This window comes from Poromitra crassiceps (genome assembly GCF_964638095.1).
Source record: "Poromitra crassiceps genome assembly, contig: HAP1_SCAFFOLD_381, whole genome shotgun sequence".
Taxonomy (NCBI): Eukaryota; Metazoa; Chordata; class Actinopteri; order Beryciformes; family Melamphaidae; genus Poromitra; species Poromitra crassiceps.
Window position 1 is genome coordinate 40,887 of NW_028152023.1, and position 16,401 is coordinate 57,287.

The following is a 16,401-nucleotide window of genomic DNA, read 5'->3' on the forward strand; positions in this document are numbered from 1 at the left end:
GGTAATTATGATGTAAAAAATATATATATATCTTCACTGTCTACCTACTGTCCTGTCAAATAATGGTGAAAAAGACCAAAAAAATAAACAGGGGATGGACAAACAGACAATGAGAAAGTCTAACCCAACCTCTGGCTCCAGCCCTCAATATGTTTGAAACAAAGGAGAACTGGTACAGTATGCCTATGGCAAGGTAAACCTGAAATAATAATGATGGTATTTATTTAATCTAAGTAGGTCTTCTTTCGCTGCCTTCTCTGAAATTCAACTAATCAGTGTCAACCTAATTGCTCAGCATTTCCCAGTGTTTTATAGCCAAGCTTTATAGCTGCCTTGGCTATAAAACACTAACACCCCCACACCCCACACACACACACACGTCAAATCAATCAAAGTCCGACAAATTTAAATCTGGCCGTCAGCAAGTCCGGCAAAAAAAAAAAAAAATCCATCAGCACAATTATGAAGCACTAATTTCCCAACACCACACACACACACACACACACACACACACACACACACACACACACACACACGCAATTAGACCCTGACCACAAGCTTGAATAAGGAATTTCCTACAGGAAACATTATTATTCTTAAAAAAAAGGGGGGGATACAATGTCTACTATTAATGGTAAAGTGTCCAGTCTGTCCACTATCAATAGGACAGTCAGCAAATAGTGAGAACTATTCTAGTTAGGAAAAAAGAACAGAAAGGAGAAAGCCAAACATTCACTGGGCTTGCATGTACATCATAAACAATCTTACACATTGTAGCAGCTTGCATTCAAAACAACGCTGAAGCTGCGTTCACACCAACCTATTAACGTTTTTCGCTGGCATCGAGTTTACATACAAAGTCAATGCAAACGAGCGATTGAGCGTATATTCGCCCGGGAGAAAAATCGCTGGGCGTCCGAGCGACAGAGAGAGAGCGATAGGGCGAAAATTCGCTCGTCACCCGAGATGAAATATCTCAACTCGAGCGAAATTTCACTGGCATCAGTCGCTCGCTGTTCAACGCTGATTGGCTGCCGTGTGAGAGTGAGTCAAGGATCACACTGGCTTGGAACAAACCGCATTGACAGCTGACATGAAGTGAAGTCTGTACTACCGGTATAGAGCTTGCGTTAGGAGCACGCTGATAGGCTTAGCTTGTAAACAACTACGGTGGCTCGTAGTGGACAAATATCATGACATTGCGTAACGTTATAGCCCCCAGGTGTCGAGCGATTTAAACAGAGCGACTCCAAAGGGTTGAATCGAGCGACAGAGAGTGTATTTGCCATGTTTCCCATGCTGTCAAGCCTCTTAGCTTTCCACCCAGTGAGGAGCATTGCATTAGCACCCAGTGAGAGGACTACAGGACGGAACAGCACCTGGCACCTGAGGCGGTCCCAGGGAAAATATGACGTGTGCTCTGCTGCTGATACTCTCACCCACAAGCAGTTTTTGCCCAAAACGCCCAAATCTCATTTTAAATTAGCATTAGGATTAGACTGTTGTGATGTCATTATTCAGTTTTAACCATCAATAATTGTTCCTTTTCTCATTATTTCATTTCTCAGAGTAAATACTGTATATTTATTTCGAGATTTTTGTCAATTATTTGTGCTGTTATGGTTATAATTAGCCTAGTTACTCACTTCTACACTATCTTAGATTGTGTTACTTATGGATGGCATGGAATTATAGTGAAAATAGATTATCCCCCCTTTTTGCTGGGGACCCCACTTTGAAAACCACTGGCTTAGGCTAGAACTGTTGCGAGAAGGTTTCAGGATTTATCTCTATGCATTAGGCTGTGATTACTATTTATATAAATCTATTTATTCACATAGATTCATGATATATTATGGTATACAGCCTACCTGTGACATCAATGTTTTGATTCATCCTATGATGTCTCACACTCAGGTGTGCTTTCACAAGACAGGTGTTGTCCATTCAATCAGCTAACCTGTCTTTATAATGGCTGTCTTGCACTGTTTGTATGATACTTGACAAAGTCTATGGCCGAAACTGTTGTCAAATAGCGTTAAATTACACTTAATTGCATCTGGAACGAGAGTGTGTCTTCCTGTGAACAGTGCTGCACTACTCATTTAGTTATCAACTTTGGAGCGTTATTTACCCCCCCTTCCCGACATCCTAGGTTGACATGCTTCATCCCAATCGATTCCTTATTTCTTCTACTTTCATATGATATAAAGATCACCACTCAAGCTTTAAAATTGAGCCCGCTGTCAGCTATCGATTTACAGGCCAAATTCAGTTAAAAAATGTGTGAATCTAAAGTTTGCGGGTTTTAGTATAAGAAATTACAGGATGAAACTTCAATACGACAAAAATAGCGCTGCTCGGTGAACCATTTCCACGCCGAATTTAATAGAAGGTTCGGATAACTTGAAATCAATTGACTTACTTGAATATCCGTGCTGTCTGTAGGGGAAACGCTGCAGTCGAGACGTTGCAAATATTCCAGTTTTCTGACATTGCAAAAAGCCCGTATCGCGCAGCTCGTCTCCCCGCAACTCGAAACTCGTTTTGGTGGTAATCCAATATCAACGACTGTCTGGCTTGTGAACACTTACTGATTGATAAAAAAGTAAATAAAAATAAGAGGGAAATATGATATGCTGCTACTGTCTCAGTAAATCCTTCCTGTCAGGTCAAGCAGTGGATTTCACCTCCTTGATTCAGCGTGAGAGACGACAGACCAGGCAGTGGAACAACGTTGCCGATTTTCAGACGTATTCATCAGCATTGGACAATACAGAATGTCAATCAATGTCAAGCAATCTATCTATCAAACAACAACCAATTAGGGTTTCACCTGGTTTCACGGGCTAAGGGAGAGCTCCCCTCCTCCTCAATCTGATTCGTTGGAAAACACATCACTCTCACTGTTTTCTGTGAATTGCAAGTCTTTTTCAACCAATCTTATTTTTTCATTAGATAAATTACCAAATAAATCAAGCCCACAGGGCGGGTGTTTTTTAATCCCCTCCCCCATGCTGGGACCAGGGCCAGAGTGACTCGTCTGCATGGAGCTATATAATGAATGAAAAAATGAGCGTCTGCACATAAGAAAAAACACATTTGATTGATATTTTATTATAAAAAAAAATATGAAAAATGAAAAATATAAAAATAAAAATAAAAAATATATTTTTTTAATATATATTTTTTTTATATAAAATCCCCAATCTAATAGAGGAGGACCATCCTCCTATGCCTCACTGGAAAAACCTCCTCTGATATATATATATGGGGGGTTTCAAAGTCTGAGACTGTGCCCCCCCCCCCCCAGTTTACTTGCTTAGTTAATTACTGGACAGTACCTATTATTATTTTATTTTACCCCAGAGACACTCAACAATTGAGCCAAGATAGCCTGATATTGCTGTTTGGAATACCTCAGACTAAAACAAATGCATAAGAAAGGTCTGTCTGAAGGCATTTATTTGTTTCTGACTCTAAAATTCCTCCCAAACTACTGTTTGTCTCTGAACTATCTGTTTAACCAAAGGAGATCTCCTTTTGATAACTAATGTAAAAACGTACGGCAATATTTTTCACTTCCATTCAATGAGCCACCCTGGGGAGGCCCGCCTCCCACTTTGCAAACCTCTGTGCTATAGACCAAATCACCGTGACATCACCATGTAAGCAACATTTACTTCTGCGTACCACTTCGGGAAGGCGCCAGGTTTAAATTTGCGTGTTGTCAAATAAATGCTGTCAAACTCTCGTTGTTTTCGGCCGACTACTTTCAATTTAAATGTTCAAACGGTTGGTAAACATGCTTGTCCGGTACATGTATTCACGGGACGAATACATGTACCGTGACACCCCTACTGTAAGGCTACGTGTCGAGGAAGCTATGTGACTGATGGATCCTTGAATCTTGTTCAAAATCCCATTGGAGAGTTTCAAAAATGAACGGGGCCAGGCAGAGAGATAGTAAGCTTACTATTCTGCATTCTTCAAAACAGATGTGTTTTTTTGCGGATAACGCCAACAGAGATGACATTATATAATGTTATCTTTTCACTCTTTTCACTGATTTATTGTCAACTGAAGAGAAAGGGAGGAAGACACCGAGTCAAAGTAAACCCTTATATCAAATACATCTGAGTCTCAATCCTTTTGTTGTACAAAGTACAAAGCCTGGGAATCAGCTGGGACGATTTACACATAACCTCTCAGATTATTCACTTTTATTTGTTTATCTGCGAATATTTAAAGGTCCCAATTTGTGCAGCTGTAACCTCTTAAAAACGTGTGTCTCTGGTCCATAAAACATGATTCTGGATTAATTTGTCGAAAATATAGCAACCCCGTTTGTTCTGACGGAGTTGTCACTTCCTCATCTCGTCGCGTCCAAGACCAAGAATGGTCTGTTTCTATAATATATTCAGAACGAACAGTTCCCATTGGCCGCTGAGGGAGAGCCCGCCCCAGGCCAATCAGATTAGCGTCTGTGGACCAGCACGCTAGGTTGTGTCCACAACTAACGTTAGCAACGAGCTATCGCTAACTTAACGGTTGCTACGCTGAAGAGGACATCTCAAAATGCCTAGACTTACCGAATGCACCTCCGCAGTTGCTGGATCACGTACAGTTGGCGTCACTCCAGCTAGAAGTGTTAATTTTGTGGCTATAGACAAAATGGCGCAGGTAGCTTGTGTGAGAGAGACTGCGCGCAGTATGCTTAAGGACCCGCGTGACGTCACATTAACCCGTCTGGGGGACAGTGGCGTGCCGTCCATTAGGCGAACTAGGCAAATGCTAGGGGCGCTTGAGCCGTTAGGGGCGCCAGAGAGGGTAAAAAAAAAAAAACTTTTTCATGATAATAGGCCTACTATTATTTTACAATAGTAGACAAAAAATAAGCACAACAACGTCTTAAGTCTTTAAATAATAGTGAAATCATTTTTCTAATTCTGGCTTTCTGGCTGCCTGGGCTGCAGCACTTTCACCATGGTCCCTAATCCATACCACCCCACCCCCTGCGCGGCCGCGTCCCTTCTACCTGCTCGGAGCTTTTTCCCAGAGTGGGGGAAGGGAGCTGGAAGGTGGGTGCTGAGGGTGCTGCAGCACCCCCTGGTGGCAAGAAATGGGATTTTCGAAATTGTTGGATTTGGCTGTCGTGTTTATACCACCACCAACAAGATGCATTAAAAAATAGTTTGTGCTTCCCAGCTCTAATCTTATTTCATACGCTCTCTCTTCAAAAGTGTTTTATTTTCATCATAATCTGGTTTTCCATAATAATAATAAGTTCAGTGTTTATGCCTGTGTTGCTGTCTGTTGTAGTGTAAAACGACTAAAGGGAGAGCAGGTGCTTACATGAAAGTGAGTGAGAAAAGGAGAAGATACTGAATAATGACATCATAACAGTATAATCCTAATGTTAATTCAAAATTAAATATTCTTCTAAATATGGATGAAAGTCCAAAAAACGTCAAATTTTCTTCGGCGCTGCCCTTGCGGGCAGCACCGAGAGTCCCTTCCTTACAGCACCCCCTACCTAAAAGTACTTCCAGCGCCACTGGGGAAGGGCCATTCTGAGCCTGCACTGCAGTGGTGGAATTAGCTGCGATATAATTTTTATTATATTTTCTTTGGGGGAGGGGGGAGGCGGGGGCACCAGCAAAAATCTTGCCTAGGGCACCAACTTGGTCAGGCACGCCACTGCTGGGGGAACAGAGCATTAGGGGGCGTGGCTTGAAGGAGACTGCAGGGGGAAGCTGGATAGGGACAAATCTAACTCTGGCAGTTCTGAGGTTGTGACCACTACAGGGAGGGATGACAGCAGTATATATGCATTTACAAGTAAAAACAGCTTTTGCACGGAATGGGACCTTTAACTTGGCTTTCAGGCTCTTTTCCAGCTCCACCCTGGTCACAATCACACAGGTCAGCACATTGGCACTGAGAGCTGACCAGTACAACGAGCTCCACTGCAGCAGCCAGCTGGGCTTTTACTATGGGAGCTCAGAAAACTTTGTGAAATGCGCACAAAGTCTCAAACCCTTCTTTCCCGTACTTACTGGAAAAGTGAAACCCACCCCGTTGTCTGTCAGACAGTGGGGGTATCTTTCAACAGGGTTTAGAAGTTTTTCTTCTTCTGCCGTTTTATTCTTCTTCTGAACATGTAGGTATTTTGACGTTGACTAAAGAAACACTGCCGCCTAGTGGCCGCTTTTAGATAGGATTCCAAATTAGTGCTTACATCAAACGCAAATGCTACATAAAACAAATACAACAGGGGGAGGGGTTGGTGGGAGTATTAGGCTACTCACATGCGCTCTGTTTACAAACTTGTGTACAATAAAGATTTAAAGTGGGGGGAAATGCCTTTGCCCTGTCAAACAGCTGGAATACAGACATCTGAGAGGGAGGCGCACCCCACACTTTGAAAATCACTGCTCTAGAGTAAAACCTTTTTGTGTGGATTGCCTAGATCTTATTAAATAGTGGACATTTATTCATTCCCACATATTAGACACTATTTCTGATGAAAATAGCGTAAAAAGCAGAATTCAGACATATTCAAAGGGAAAAAAACAGAATTTGGGATTTGTTGCTTTTTTTCCCCGTTTTCGTACCGTGCCGTATTCGTACCGAACCGTGACCCCAAAACCGAGGTACGTACCGAACCGTGACTTTTGTGTACCGTGACACCCCTACCTTACAGGCAATGTTAACTTTCCAAAATTATTATTCTTTGTACTTGGGCCAATTTCCCCCTGCTGCCCTGGTCACTGCTCCACCCTCTGCTGATCTGAGAGCCGTAGACTAGCAACATGTTTCCTCCGACACATGCGCAGTTGCCAGCAGTGTTGGGCAAGTTACTTTCAAAATGTAATATACTACATATTACTAGTTACTTTCATTTGAAAGTAATAAGTTACTTTACAATATTACTTTCTGTGTAGAGTAACTCGTTACTTATTACACTACTTTTGTATTACTTTCACCAAAACAACAGCAGCAGCAGAATGACATTACCGCCCCGGAACCATCCCGAAAAATAATTTCAACCGCCTTGAAATCAGTGTAAACAATCCAAAATTCTAAATGTTATTATTTTCCTTTGTTATTGTCATCTATAGTGGTTGTTTGCATAAAAACACACTGTAGAAAAGGGTCCATAATGGCCCACCGTCAGGCCTGTTCTTGGGGCAGTCGATGCCCAGGAGCCGGCGCGCCAACGACGTAATGACAATGACACCGCCGTGACATCATCAATGATGACGTCAGAGTTCACCTGTGAGGTCATCGGCGATGTCAGACGTCTAGGCTGACTGTGATGGCAGACGGGACTTTACGGGGTCACCGATGATGTCATAGCTCCTTGGACGTTGTGACATCACCAACGGGGTATATAAACAAAGCGTTCTGTGACGCTGTACCCTTCCTTCCCTATTCTCCTTCATAATGTCAACCCTTGCCACGACTAATCTGTGATTCTGACCGATCACAGCCCGTGAGCCCTCATCTACGATCCAGCACACTTCACGAGGCAAGCCCAAAAGCTTCGCCCCCAGCAAGCCCACAAGCTTCGCTACACACACAGTTTGATTAGAAAATAACTATCTTTTTTTAAATATGTGCTTTGATTTTATCAAATGTAACTCAATTTGTAACTTGAGTTACCTGACAAAGTAACTGGTATAATATTACTGAAATCCTATAAGTAATAAGTTATATTACTGAGTTACTGCTAAAAGTAATATATTACATGTAATATGTTACTTTTGTAATGAGTTACCCCCCCAACACTGGTTGCCAGCCGCTTCTTGTCACCTGACAGCAGGGAGCTTCACTGGCAGGACGTAGCACGTGGGAGGATCACGCTATTAAGTCCAAGAAATTGTGTGCTCAACTCAGTGTTAAATACTTTGAGTGCCGGCCCAACAAAACATGAAAAGTCAAATGGAACTGGCAGAACTCACAGCTTCAAGTCTACACCGAGGAAGGCCACAGGCTGAAACGCGTCTGTTTTGTTTACTGCTCTATGTGGATTTAAAGCTTTTTGTGAAACTTCACCTGTGAGTGCTGCCAGTTCCATTTGACTTTTCAGGATCACGCTATTCCCACCAGTTCCCTTCTGCTTTGAACATGTGCTCTGACCAACCAGGACCAGGACAAATACCCATAATCCGGCTTCGAACCCACAGACACAGCCAATCGTGCCTTTATGGACGCCCGACCAAGCTGGGGGCAACATGCGACCCTCGTGTTGGTAACAATGTTAACTTTTAATTCAAATAAAGAACACGAAAATCTCTGACGCATCACCGACACCTACCCACCCACCACCGCAGAGATCCCGGTTCAATTCTTACTTCCGGCTCAGACGTTCCCGACAGACACAATTGGCCGTGTCTGCGGGTGGAAAGCCATTGGGGTGTGAGTCCTGGTCGCAGCACTTGGCGCCTCCTCTAGTCGGTCGGGGCTAGCCTGTTCGGGGGGAGGGGAACTGGGGGGAATAGCGTGATCTTCCCATGCGCCTCACTGTCAGGTGAAAAGAAGCGGCTGGCAACTGCGCATGTGTCGGAGGAAGCGTGTGCTACTCTACAACTCTCCCAAGATCAGCAGAGGTGGTGGATCAACTGACAGACAGCAGAGTTCCAGGGCGGTCAGGTCTTTACTCGCTGTGTCCCACAGCAGGATAAAGTGGTGTCACGTCCCCTCTCATCTGACGTCCACAGGCAGTGTGCAGACAGATTGAAAAACTTTCCATCTCTGTTCAGACAAGATCTGCCCATGGTGCTGGCCTCACTGGGACCTCTGTCTTGACCTATACCTCAGGCAAATGTTGTCTTGTCAGAAGTGCTCCCCCATCCCTCCCAGTGTCCCTGTATTGTTATACATTGACTTCAACTCTATGTACTGAATTGCTTTTATGCAATTGTTGATGTGCAGAATCAGTGCAATTGTTTGTCTAGTATCTGTTAATTATTTGACTCACTCTATCGTTCGTGAATACGTTGTCAATCTAGATAATTTCTGTCATGATAAGCACATTTGAAGACATTTTTCAAACACAGGAGAGAAAGAGATGCAGAATGAGAGAGAGACACACACACAGAGAGAGAGAGAGATTACTCCTTTAAAAAGTAATACAATTACTTCACTTATTACTGTACTTGGTATCAAAAGTAATTAGCTATGTTACTCGTTACATTACTATTGCTTTTGCTCAGGGGCGTGCAGAGACCCTTAGAGGGGCAGGGTCTCACGCTGGATAAAGTGGTGTCACCCCCCCTCTCATCTGACGTCCACAGGCAGTGTGCAGACAACTATCTAGACATGATTGAAAAACTTTCCATCTCTGTTCAGACAAAGATCTGCCCATGGTGCTGGCCTCACTGGGACCTCTGTCTTCTTGACCCTACCTCAGGCACCCACCACTGATTACCGGCAACCAATCAGGAGGTCAAAGGTCACAGCACCAACAGATGGAACAGATATGCAACGGTCGCTGAAACACGTCCTTTGATGTACTGACCCAGTGGTAATAAAAATGAAAAAAAGGGAGATTTTGAGTGCTAGATTTTGCCATTGCACTTGCACTGGGTGAGAGAGATCTGTCCACCAATGGGACCTGACCCATTCTGCAACATGTCTCCAGATATGAGTTAGACAGTATTGTGTGTACAATGATTTAATGAGACACAAATGAGACAGAAGTGCTAATAAACATTTATGCTGCGTTCCATTTAAACTGGGAGCTGTCCTCGGATTTTCTCCGCCGAACTCGGGGGAGCCTCGCCAGCCTCAGCCTCAAAAATTCAAGATGGCTGCTGCGCGCTTCAACATGTACAGTAGAAGCTGAAAACTTCGACACACAAGACAACACTGGCTACAGTGAAGATAGATCTAGTTTATTGTGAAAACACGTCACACACAAGACATTTTATACTGAGCTTCGCATGTAAAGTTCCATCACTTCCCATACTCAGGAAGTCACAGAGGCCCCCCTGTTGTTCTGTGGAGACCTTCTGTTTCCTGAGATAAGGACGTTCTAGGTCTAGGACCAACACTTGTCATCGCTGTGACGTTACTTAGACATGGTGTACACTTGCTTCACTGTTTTCCCTGCATGTGTCAATGCAAATATCCACTACACAGCCTAGTTATAATCATAGTAAACAGGGGCGGACTGGGATCATAATTCAGGCCGGGCATTAGATACCAAGCAGGCCAGGCCGATATGGGCCGACGCGCGTGCCGGCGTCCGAAGGGCGGCGGCGAAAAAATTGGGCAGTTTGAAGCCCAATTTGGGCCGTTTGAAGCCCAATTTGGGCCGTTTGAAGCCCAATTTGGGTTGTTTGAAGTCAGATTTGGGCCGTTTGAAGCCCAATTTGGGCCGTTTGAAGCCAGATTTGGGCCGTTTAAAGCCCAATTTGGGCCGTTTGAAGCCAGATTTGGGCCGTTTGAAGCCCAATTTGGGCCCAGTCCAATTTTACAATGAGATGCACCCACTTTAACCCTGAATAAAGTAATAAAACCACTAGTAAACCAGTAGGCGGCGCCTGGCCTGCTGTTCAGTGAGTGGCCTGACTGCGGGCACCAAAAAAAAATATATATATATATATATATTTTTTCAGGCCAGGCCAGGCCACCGGGCATTTGCCCGACGTGCCCGATTATGCAGTCCGCGCCTGATAGTAAATACTGTTTATTAGCACTTCTGTCTTGTTTGTGTCTCATTAAATCAGCTGTACACACAGACACAGTACTATCTAACTTCTACCTGTGTGGACATGTTGCTGCTGTATGCACAAAATACCACAAAATGCATTGTTATCAACTGTTATTGCTAACAATGGCTAGCCTGGCTAGAGCTAACCCTGGCTAGAGCTAGCCTGGCTAGAGCTAACCCTGGCTAGAGCTAACCCTGGCTAGAGCTAACCCTGGCTGCTTTCCTGATTGTTTGAATGGAACGCCGACAACTCGGGTGTGATGTCCCTCAACTGTGGAATCCCACGCTCACAGTTTAAATGGAATGCGGCATTACTACAATGTTCACTAATGTTGAAGCGTGGACCTGCCATCTTGGATTTTGAGGTTGAGGCTAGTGAGGCTCCCCCGAGATCATTCGAGAGGTCACAGTGACCTTGACCTTTGACCACCAAAATCTAATCAGATCATCCTTGAGTCTAAGTCGATGTTTGAGGCAAATTTGATGAAATTCCGTCCAGGCGTTCCTCAGATATCGCGTTAACAAGCTTGAAAATGGCGTTCGAGAGGTCACAGTGACCTTGACCTTTGACCACCAAAATCTAATCAGATCATCCTTGAGTCTAAGTCGATGTTTGAGGCAAATTTGATGAAATTCCGTCCAGGCGTTCCTCAGATATCGCGTTAACAAGCTTGAAAATGGCGTTCGAGAGGTCACAGTGACCTTGACCTTTGACCACCAAAATCTAATCAGATCATCCTTGAGTCTAAGTCGATGTTTGAGGCAAATTTGATGAAATTCCGTCCAGGCGTTCCTCAGATAACAAACATCGTACGGACGGACGGAAGGACGTACGTACGTACGTACGGACAACCCGGATCCATAATGCCTCCGGCCTGGCTATCGCCGGCGGAGGCATAAAAACGACCCTCAACATTTGGGAAGGCTAAGCCACACAACTAGTTCGTTATAATCGAACGCCATGCTTCAAAGGCGACTTTACGACAGTGAGGACTCAATCACAGCAGATATCCGCTGATAGCATACCACGGAGATCTCACAGGCACAGGCAGCAAAACCCGACGCGCTGATAGAAAAATCTCCATGGACGCGCCGCGCTGCGCTCAGGCCTCGCCCCCCCGACACGCCCCGTGCGATGACGTCATAATCGCCGCGCGCCCTATGCGCTTGGCTGGGCGCGAAGAGTATGCCACAAGCTTTAGAACTCAAATGTTAGAATTGTGCATTCCTCTCCTCTAGCAAGTGATGGTGCTCTAATGATGATCCAGATACTTCAGGATCATCACAAGAGCTTTGTCAGCTGGTGTCTGAGTGCACAGAGAGATTGTGTTTCTCACCATGGTCAGACGCGACAGCATCTTCGCTGCTGCGGCCCTCTTCGCGCCCGCTTTGGATGATCCACTTCCTAAAGAGGAACAGGAAATTAGGAGTGGAGTCCACAGATACAAATTGATTCATTAGGTAAGGCTAAAATATCAAATAAGAATACCAAAAGGTACATTAAGTACAAATCTATTGTCCTATATCACAAAATTAACATTATACACCAGTAACAGTGATTCAACAATTGCTTTACCAGGCACTGAGATTTGTGACTTTCAAAAACTCACTTTCAGGCCTGTACTCAGAGTTTTGTTTGTTTGGTGTTTTTTTTCTTCAGATTTCCCCCCCATTTTCTCCCTAATTGTACTTGGGCAATTTCCCCCTGCTGCCCCGGTCGCTGCCCCACCCCCTCTGCCGATCTGGGGAGAGCCGTAGACTTGCACCATGCTTCCTTCGACACAGCAGGGAGTTTCACCGGCAGGACGTAGCACGTGGGAGGATCAGGCTATTCCCACCAGTTCCCTTCCGCCCCGAACAGGCGCCCCGACCGACCAGAGGAGGCACTAGTTCAGCGACCAGGACACATACCCCTAATCCGGCTTCCCACCCGCAAACCGAGCCAATTGTGCCTGTATGGACGCCTGACCAAGCCGGAGGTAACACGGGGGCGCGAGCGTGCCGCTAAACTACCCGGAGGCCCTGGCCTCTACTCCGTTTTAACCCCCCTCACATTTACAACTGCACAACGCTTGAGGATGGTGCTAGTTAGTTAGTTAGTTACTTTATTGACACAATATTAAAATATTGGGGTCCAAAGAATAAAAATAAAAATAATCAATAAATTACAAGATAGAAATACTCCATCATCAATACAACAATTAAATCACAAATACAATATATTACAACATAAACATTACAATACAGACACCGACATCAGTCAGCCAGAACTTGCTGGTGCTCGAACACTGCTAGGCAAGCCTGTAACATGTTCAACTTTCCTCTATCAGTGTTACTAAATATTGAGCTCAGCTGGGTAGAGTCGTGCCCATAACTTGTCCCAATCTGCTGTGTGAGAGGACACACAAGTATGTGTTCCTCATTCTGCACGCCAGTCCTACAGCAGCACATATGTTGTTCAGGTGGTGTACGGCTCCATCTCCCTGTTTCTATGCCTAATCTGTGAGCAGATAACCTGAACCGGGTGAACGTTATTCTCAGCATCTTTAGCATCTTCTTGATTGACCATTGATGGTCAATCAATGGTGCATTGCTGGTATAGAGCAGGTGAACAGACATATCTGGGTTAATGGCTTGGTAGGTCTTATTATACCTTGTTCCCTCGCTAGCCCACAACTTTTCCACCATCTCTCTTCTGTCACTCTCAACGTGATTTCGTTGTTCTATGAGCTCATCTAAATGAGACATCATGACTTGGTTTTCATTTTTTGTCATTTCAAGAACAAACCACAGGGGCTTTGCTACATGCAAGCTATCAGTATCATAACATTTCATTCTCAAACAGATAAGAAAAAGCAAGCAGTATTATTCTGCATCATGATATTCCACCATCATATACCATCTGTGCTGTACATAGATAGCTAGCTTACTCGTTCCATTGTTAAATGTGATTTTTATATTTCTGTCCATTAGAGGCTCCTGAGACTTGTTGATGTTTTTGCTGTTATAAAATAATAATTGTATTATTTCCACTAAGCATGTTTAAACAAAGATCTGCGTATCACTGAAAACAGAAATTGTAAAAGAAATATTGTGCACTGTACCTGTTTCTACAAAGTGTTCACCGTGACTGCAGGTCACGGTGAACACTTTGCGGTGTAGTGGACCAGACTCCTGGGTGTGGTAGACTGGCAGGCACCACGCCTGGCAGAGGACACATGCATATCCACATAGACGCAAGCACGCACACACACAGCAGAGAAACACACAAAATAATTAGACACAGGTACATACAGGTGCATGCACAATAGACAGACATGCTTAATAACATGACACTGAAAGATTAACTGAACAATGACAGTCTCAAATATAATATTGAAAGTAAAGCACAGTAGTTCTCCTTGTTTTGTCAGCTCACCCGGAGCGCTCCTACAGGGTCAGACTGCTGTGAAGTGCCTGACCTCTCCATGTCTGGCTGTGGGCTGCTGAGGATAAGATAACACAAGTCAAGACATAAACACTACACACTACACACACACACACACACACACACCTAACCAGCACACATGATCAATAATTATCGATATCGACTGATATGAAAGATGTTATATCGATATACTTTTTAACTATATCGCCCAGCCCTACTCATGATATAATATACAGTATCTACAAGCGTATGATTCAACTTCGTATACTTCAATCGTAGAATCGCAATACTTAAGAATCGCAATATAAATCGAATTGGCACCCAAGAATCGTGATAGTATCGAATCGGGAGTTAAGTGAATCGCCACAGCCCTAGTTTCTATGCTGTCATATTTTTATTTGTCCATGGGGTGTCGCTGTGCCCTGTTACCTGGGCTCAGGTATTCTTTATAGGTGCTGCCTTCACCTCTGCTGGAGCAATGGCTTGCTGGAGCGCCATAACCAAACGCTCACGGAGATATTGTTGAAAGTTAAACTCGACAACGGATGCGACTGGAGAACGGCCCTGGATTGGGCACTCATGGCGAAAAATACAATGCAGAATGTGCACGGCTTCAGCCCATACCAACTGGTATTTGGACAGAATCCAAATCTTCCCTCTGTACTAGTCGATAAGCCACCGGCTTTAGAAGGAACCACGATGAGTGCATGGGTAGGACAACATATAACAGCGTTACACACAGCAAGGAAAGCATTCACAGAGTCAGAGTGCTCAGAGAGAATAAGGAGAGCTCTAAGAAAGCAGCTCCGTCCAACAGATGAGAAGTATGAAACCGGAGACAAAGTCTTTTACAAGAGAACAGACTGTGTTGAATGGAAAGGTCCTGGAGTCGTGATAGGACAAGACGGGGTAGTGATATTTGTACGTCATGGTGGGACATATGTCAGGGTTCACCACTCTAGGCTGAGGAGAGCTAATTGTGATCACAGTGAAGGGGGCGGGGCTAGTGCTGAGGGCCCAGAGCCCCCACCGCAAAATGACAGTGATGGAGGTAACTTATAGTGACATAGAGGATGATAATGATGCTGGTTATGTTGCAGGGCTCCTCAACAATGCTATAGCTAACGCTGATGGTGGCGATCATCAGGATGATCAGCCACAGCCAATAGGCATAAGAGTAGGAGGCTCTATAATGCTAAAAACAGGACAACAAATTAGCTATGTGGACAACGACACTGGTATTCCTCACACAGCAAAAGTGATGGGACGAGCAGGAAAGGCAACAGGCAGACACAAGAACTGGTACAACCTACAGTACTCAGAACCCCCTGATATTGCAGGTACAGAGAGGTCAGCTGATCTTACTCAGGTAAACAATCTTCAGATTGTGCCACTGAACAATGATGTACTATGCTCTGAGTCTGCTGTGCATGAAAATGTTTCATTTGAAAATGCAAAACTTGACAATGATGTACTATGCTCTGTTATACATGAAAATGATGTGTTAGTCACAGAGGATGTTTCATTTAACAATGCAAAACTTGACGAAATTAGTAACTGGGAGAAAAATGGGGTGTTTGATGAGGTAAAAGATATTGGCCAAAAGAAGGTATCCACCAGATGGGTGTGTACACTGAAAGAAACCCCTGATGGTATAGTGCCCAAAGCACGTCTAGTAGCTAGGGGCAATTCTTCACAAGTGTCACAGCTTACATGTATCTCTTTCACGCACACTTCAGACTCAGAGACCATATTATTGTCTCTGAACAGCGTTTCACCGATCCAACATAACACCTGCTCGTTAACGCTCCACTAGATGTGTTGTTGTCAGTGTGGTCAGCCTGGAGGGTCGGGGCTGGGCTAGGAAGACTCTCGGCCTGGGCCTGCAGCCCATCCAGGATCATGGCATTGATGTGCCCTCCACCTCCCTCTGTGCGCTGGTTGACTGAGAGCAGGTTAGTGGAGCCGTCAAAGGTCTGGACGGAGGCCAGGACGCCTTCCGACAGCAACCTTTGAAACAGCAGCAGTACCTCCATTGGCCACACCGCAGGGAAGTGCTCTTTACCTGGGGGGGGGGGGGGGGGGTACATGGGTACATGTTTAATAAAGCAACTACAAGGACAATTTGTAGTCCAGTTTGGATTACAGAAGAGCTGGATATTACAATTTTAATGTAAAAACCTTCAACTTGTAATTATTTATCTTTGCAATTAATGATAACTGCAGTCAAGAATAGTCTGAATGCTATTTT

At 44.4% G+C, this 16,401-nt stretch overlaps 1 protein-coding gene across 1 annotated transcript in view; it reads right to left on the reverse strand.

The window, feature by feature from the left end:
- Positions 1-16,401, reverse strand: part of LOC310771155 (tudor domain-containing protein 1-like) — a gene marked incomplete at both ends in the record, with an annotated part of 63,276 nt that overhangs the window by 15,515 nt on the left and 31,360 nt on the right. Inside the window, 4 exons of the mRNA XM_083663818.1 lie at positions 12,061-12,128; positions 13,828-13,927; positions 14,142-14,208; positions 15,945-16,215. Coding sequence (XP_083519944.1) covers positions 12,061-12,128; positions 13,828-13,927; positions 14,142-14,208; positions 15,945-16,215 — 506 coding nt within the window. The remainder of the gene's footprint in view (positions 1-12,060; positions 12,129-13,827; positions 13,928-14,141; positions 14,209-15,944; positions 16,216-16,401) is intronic.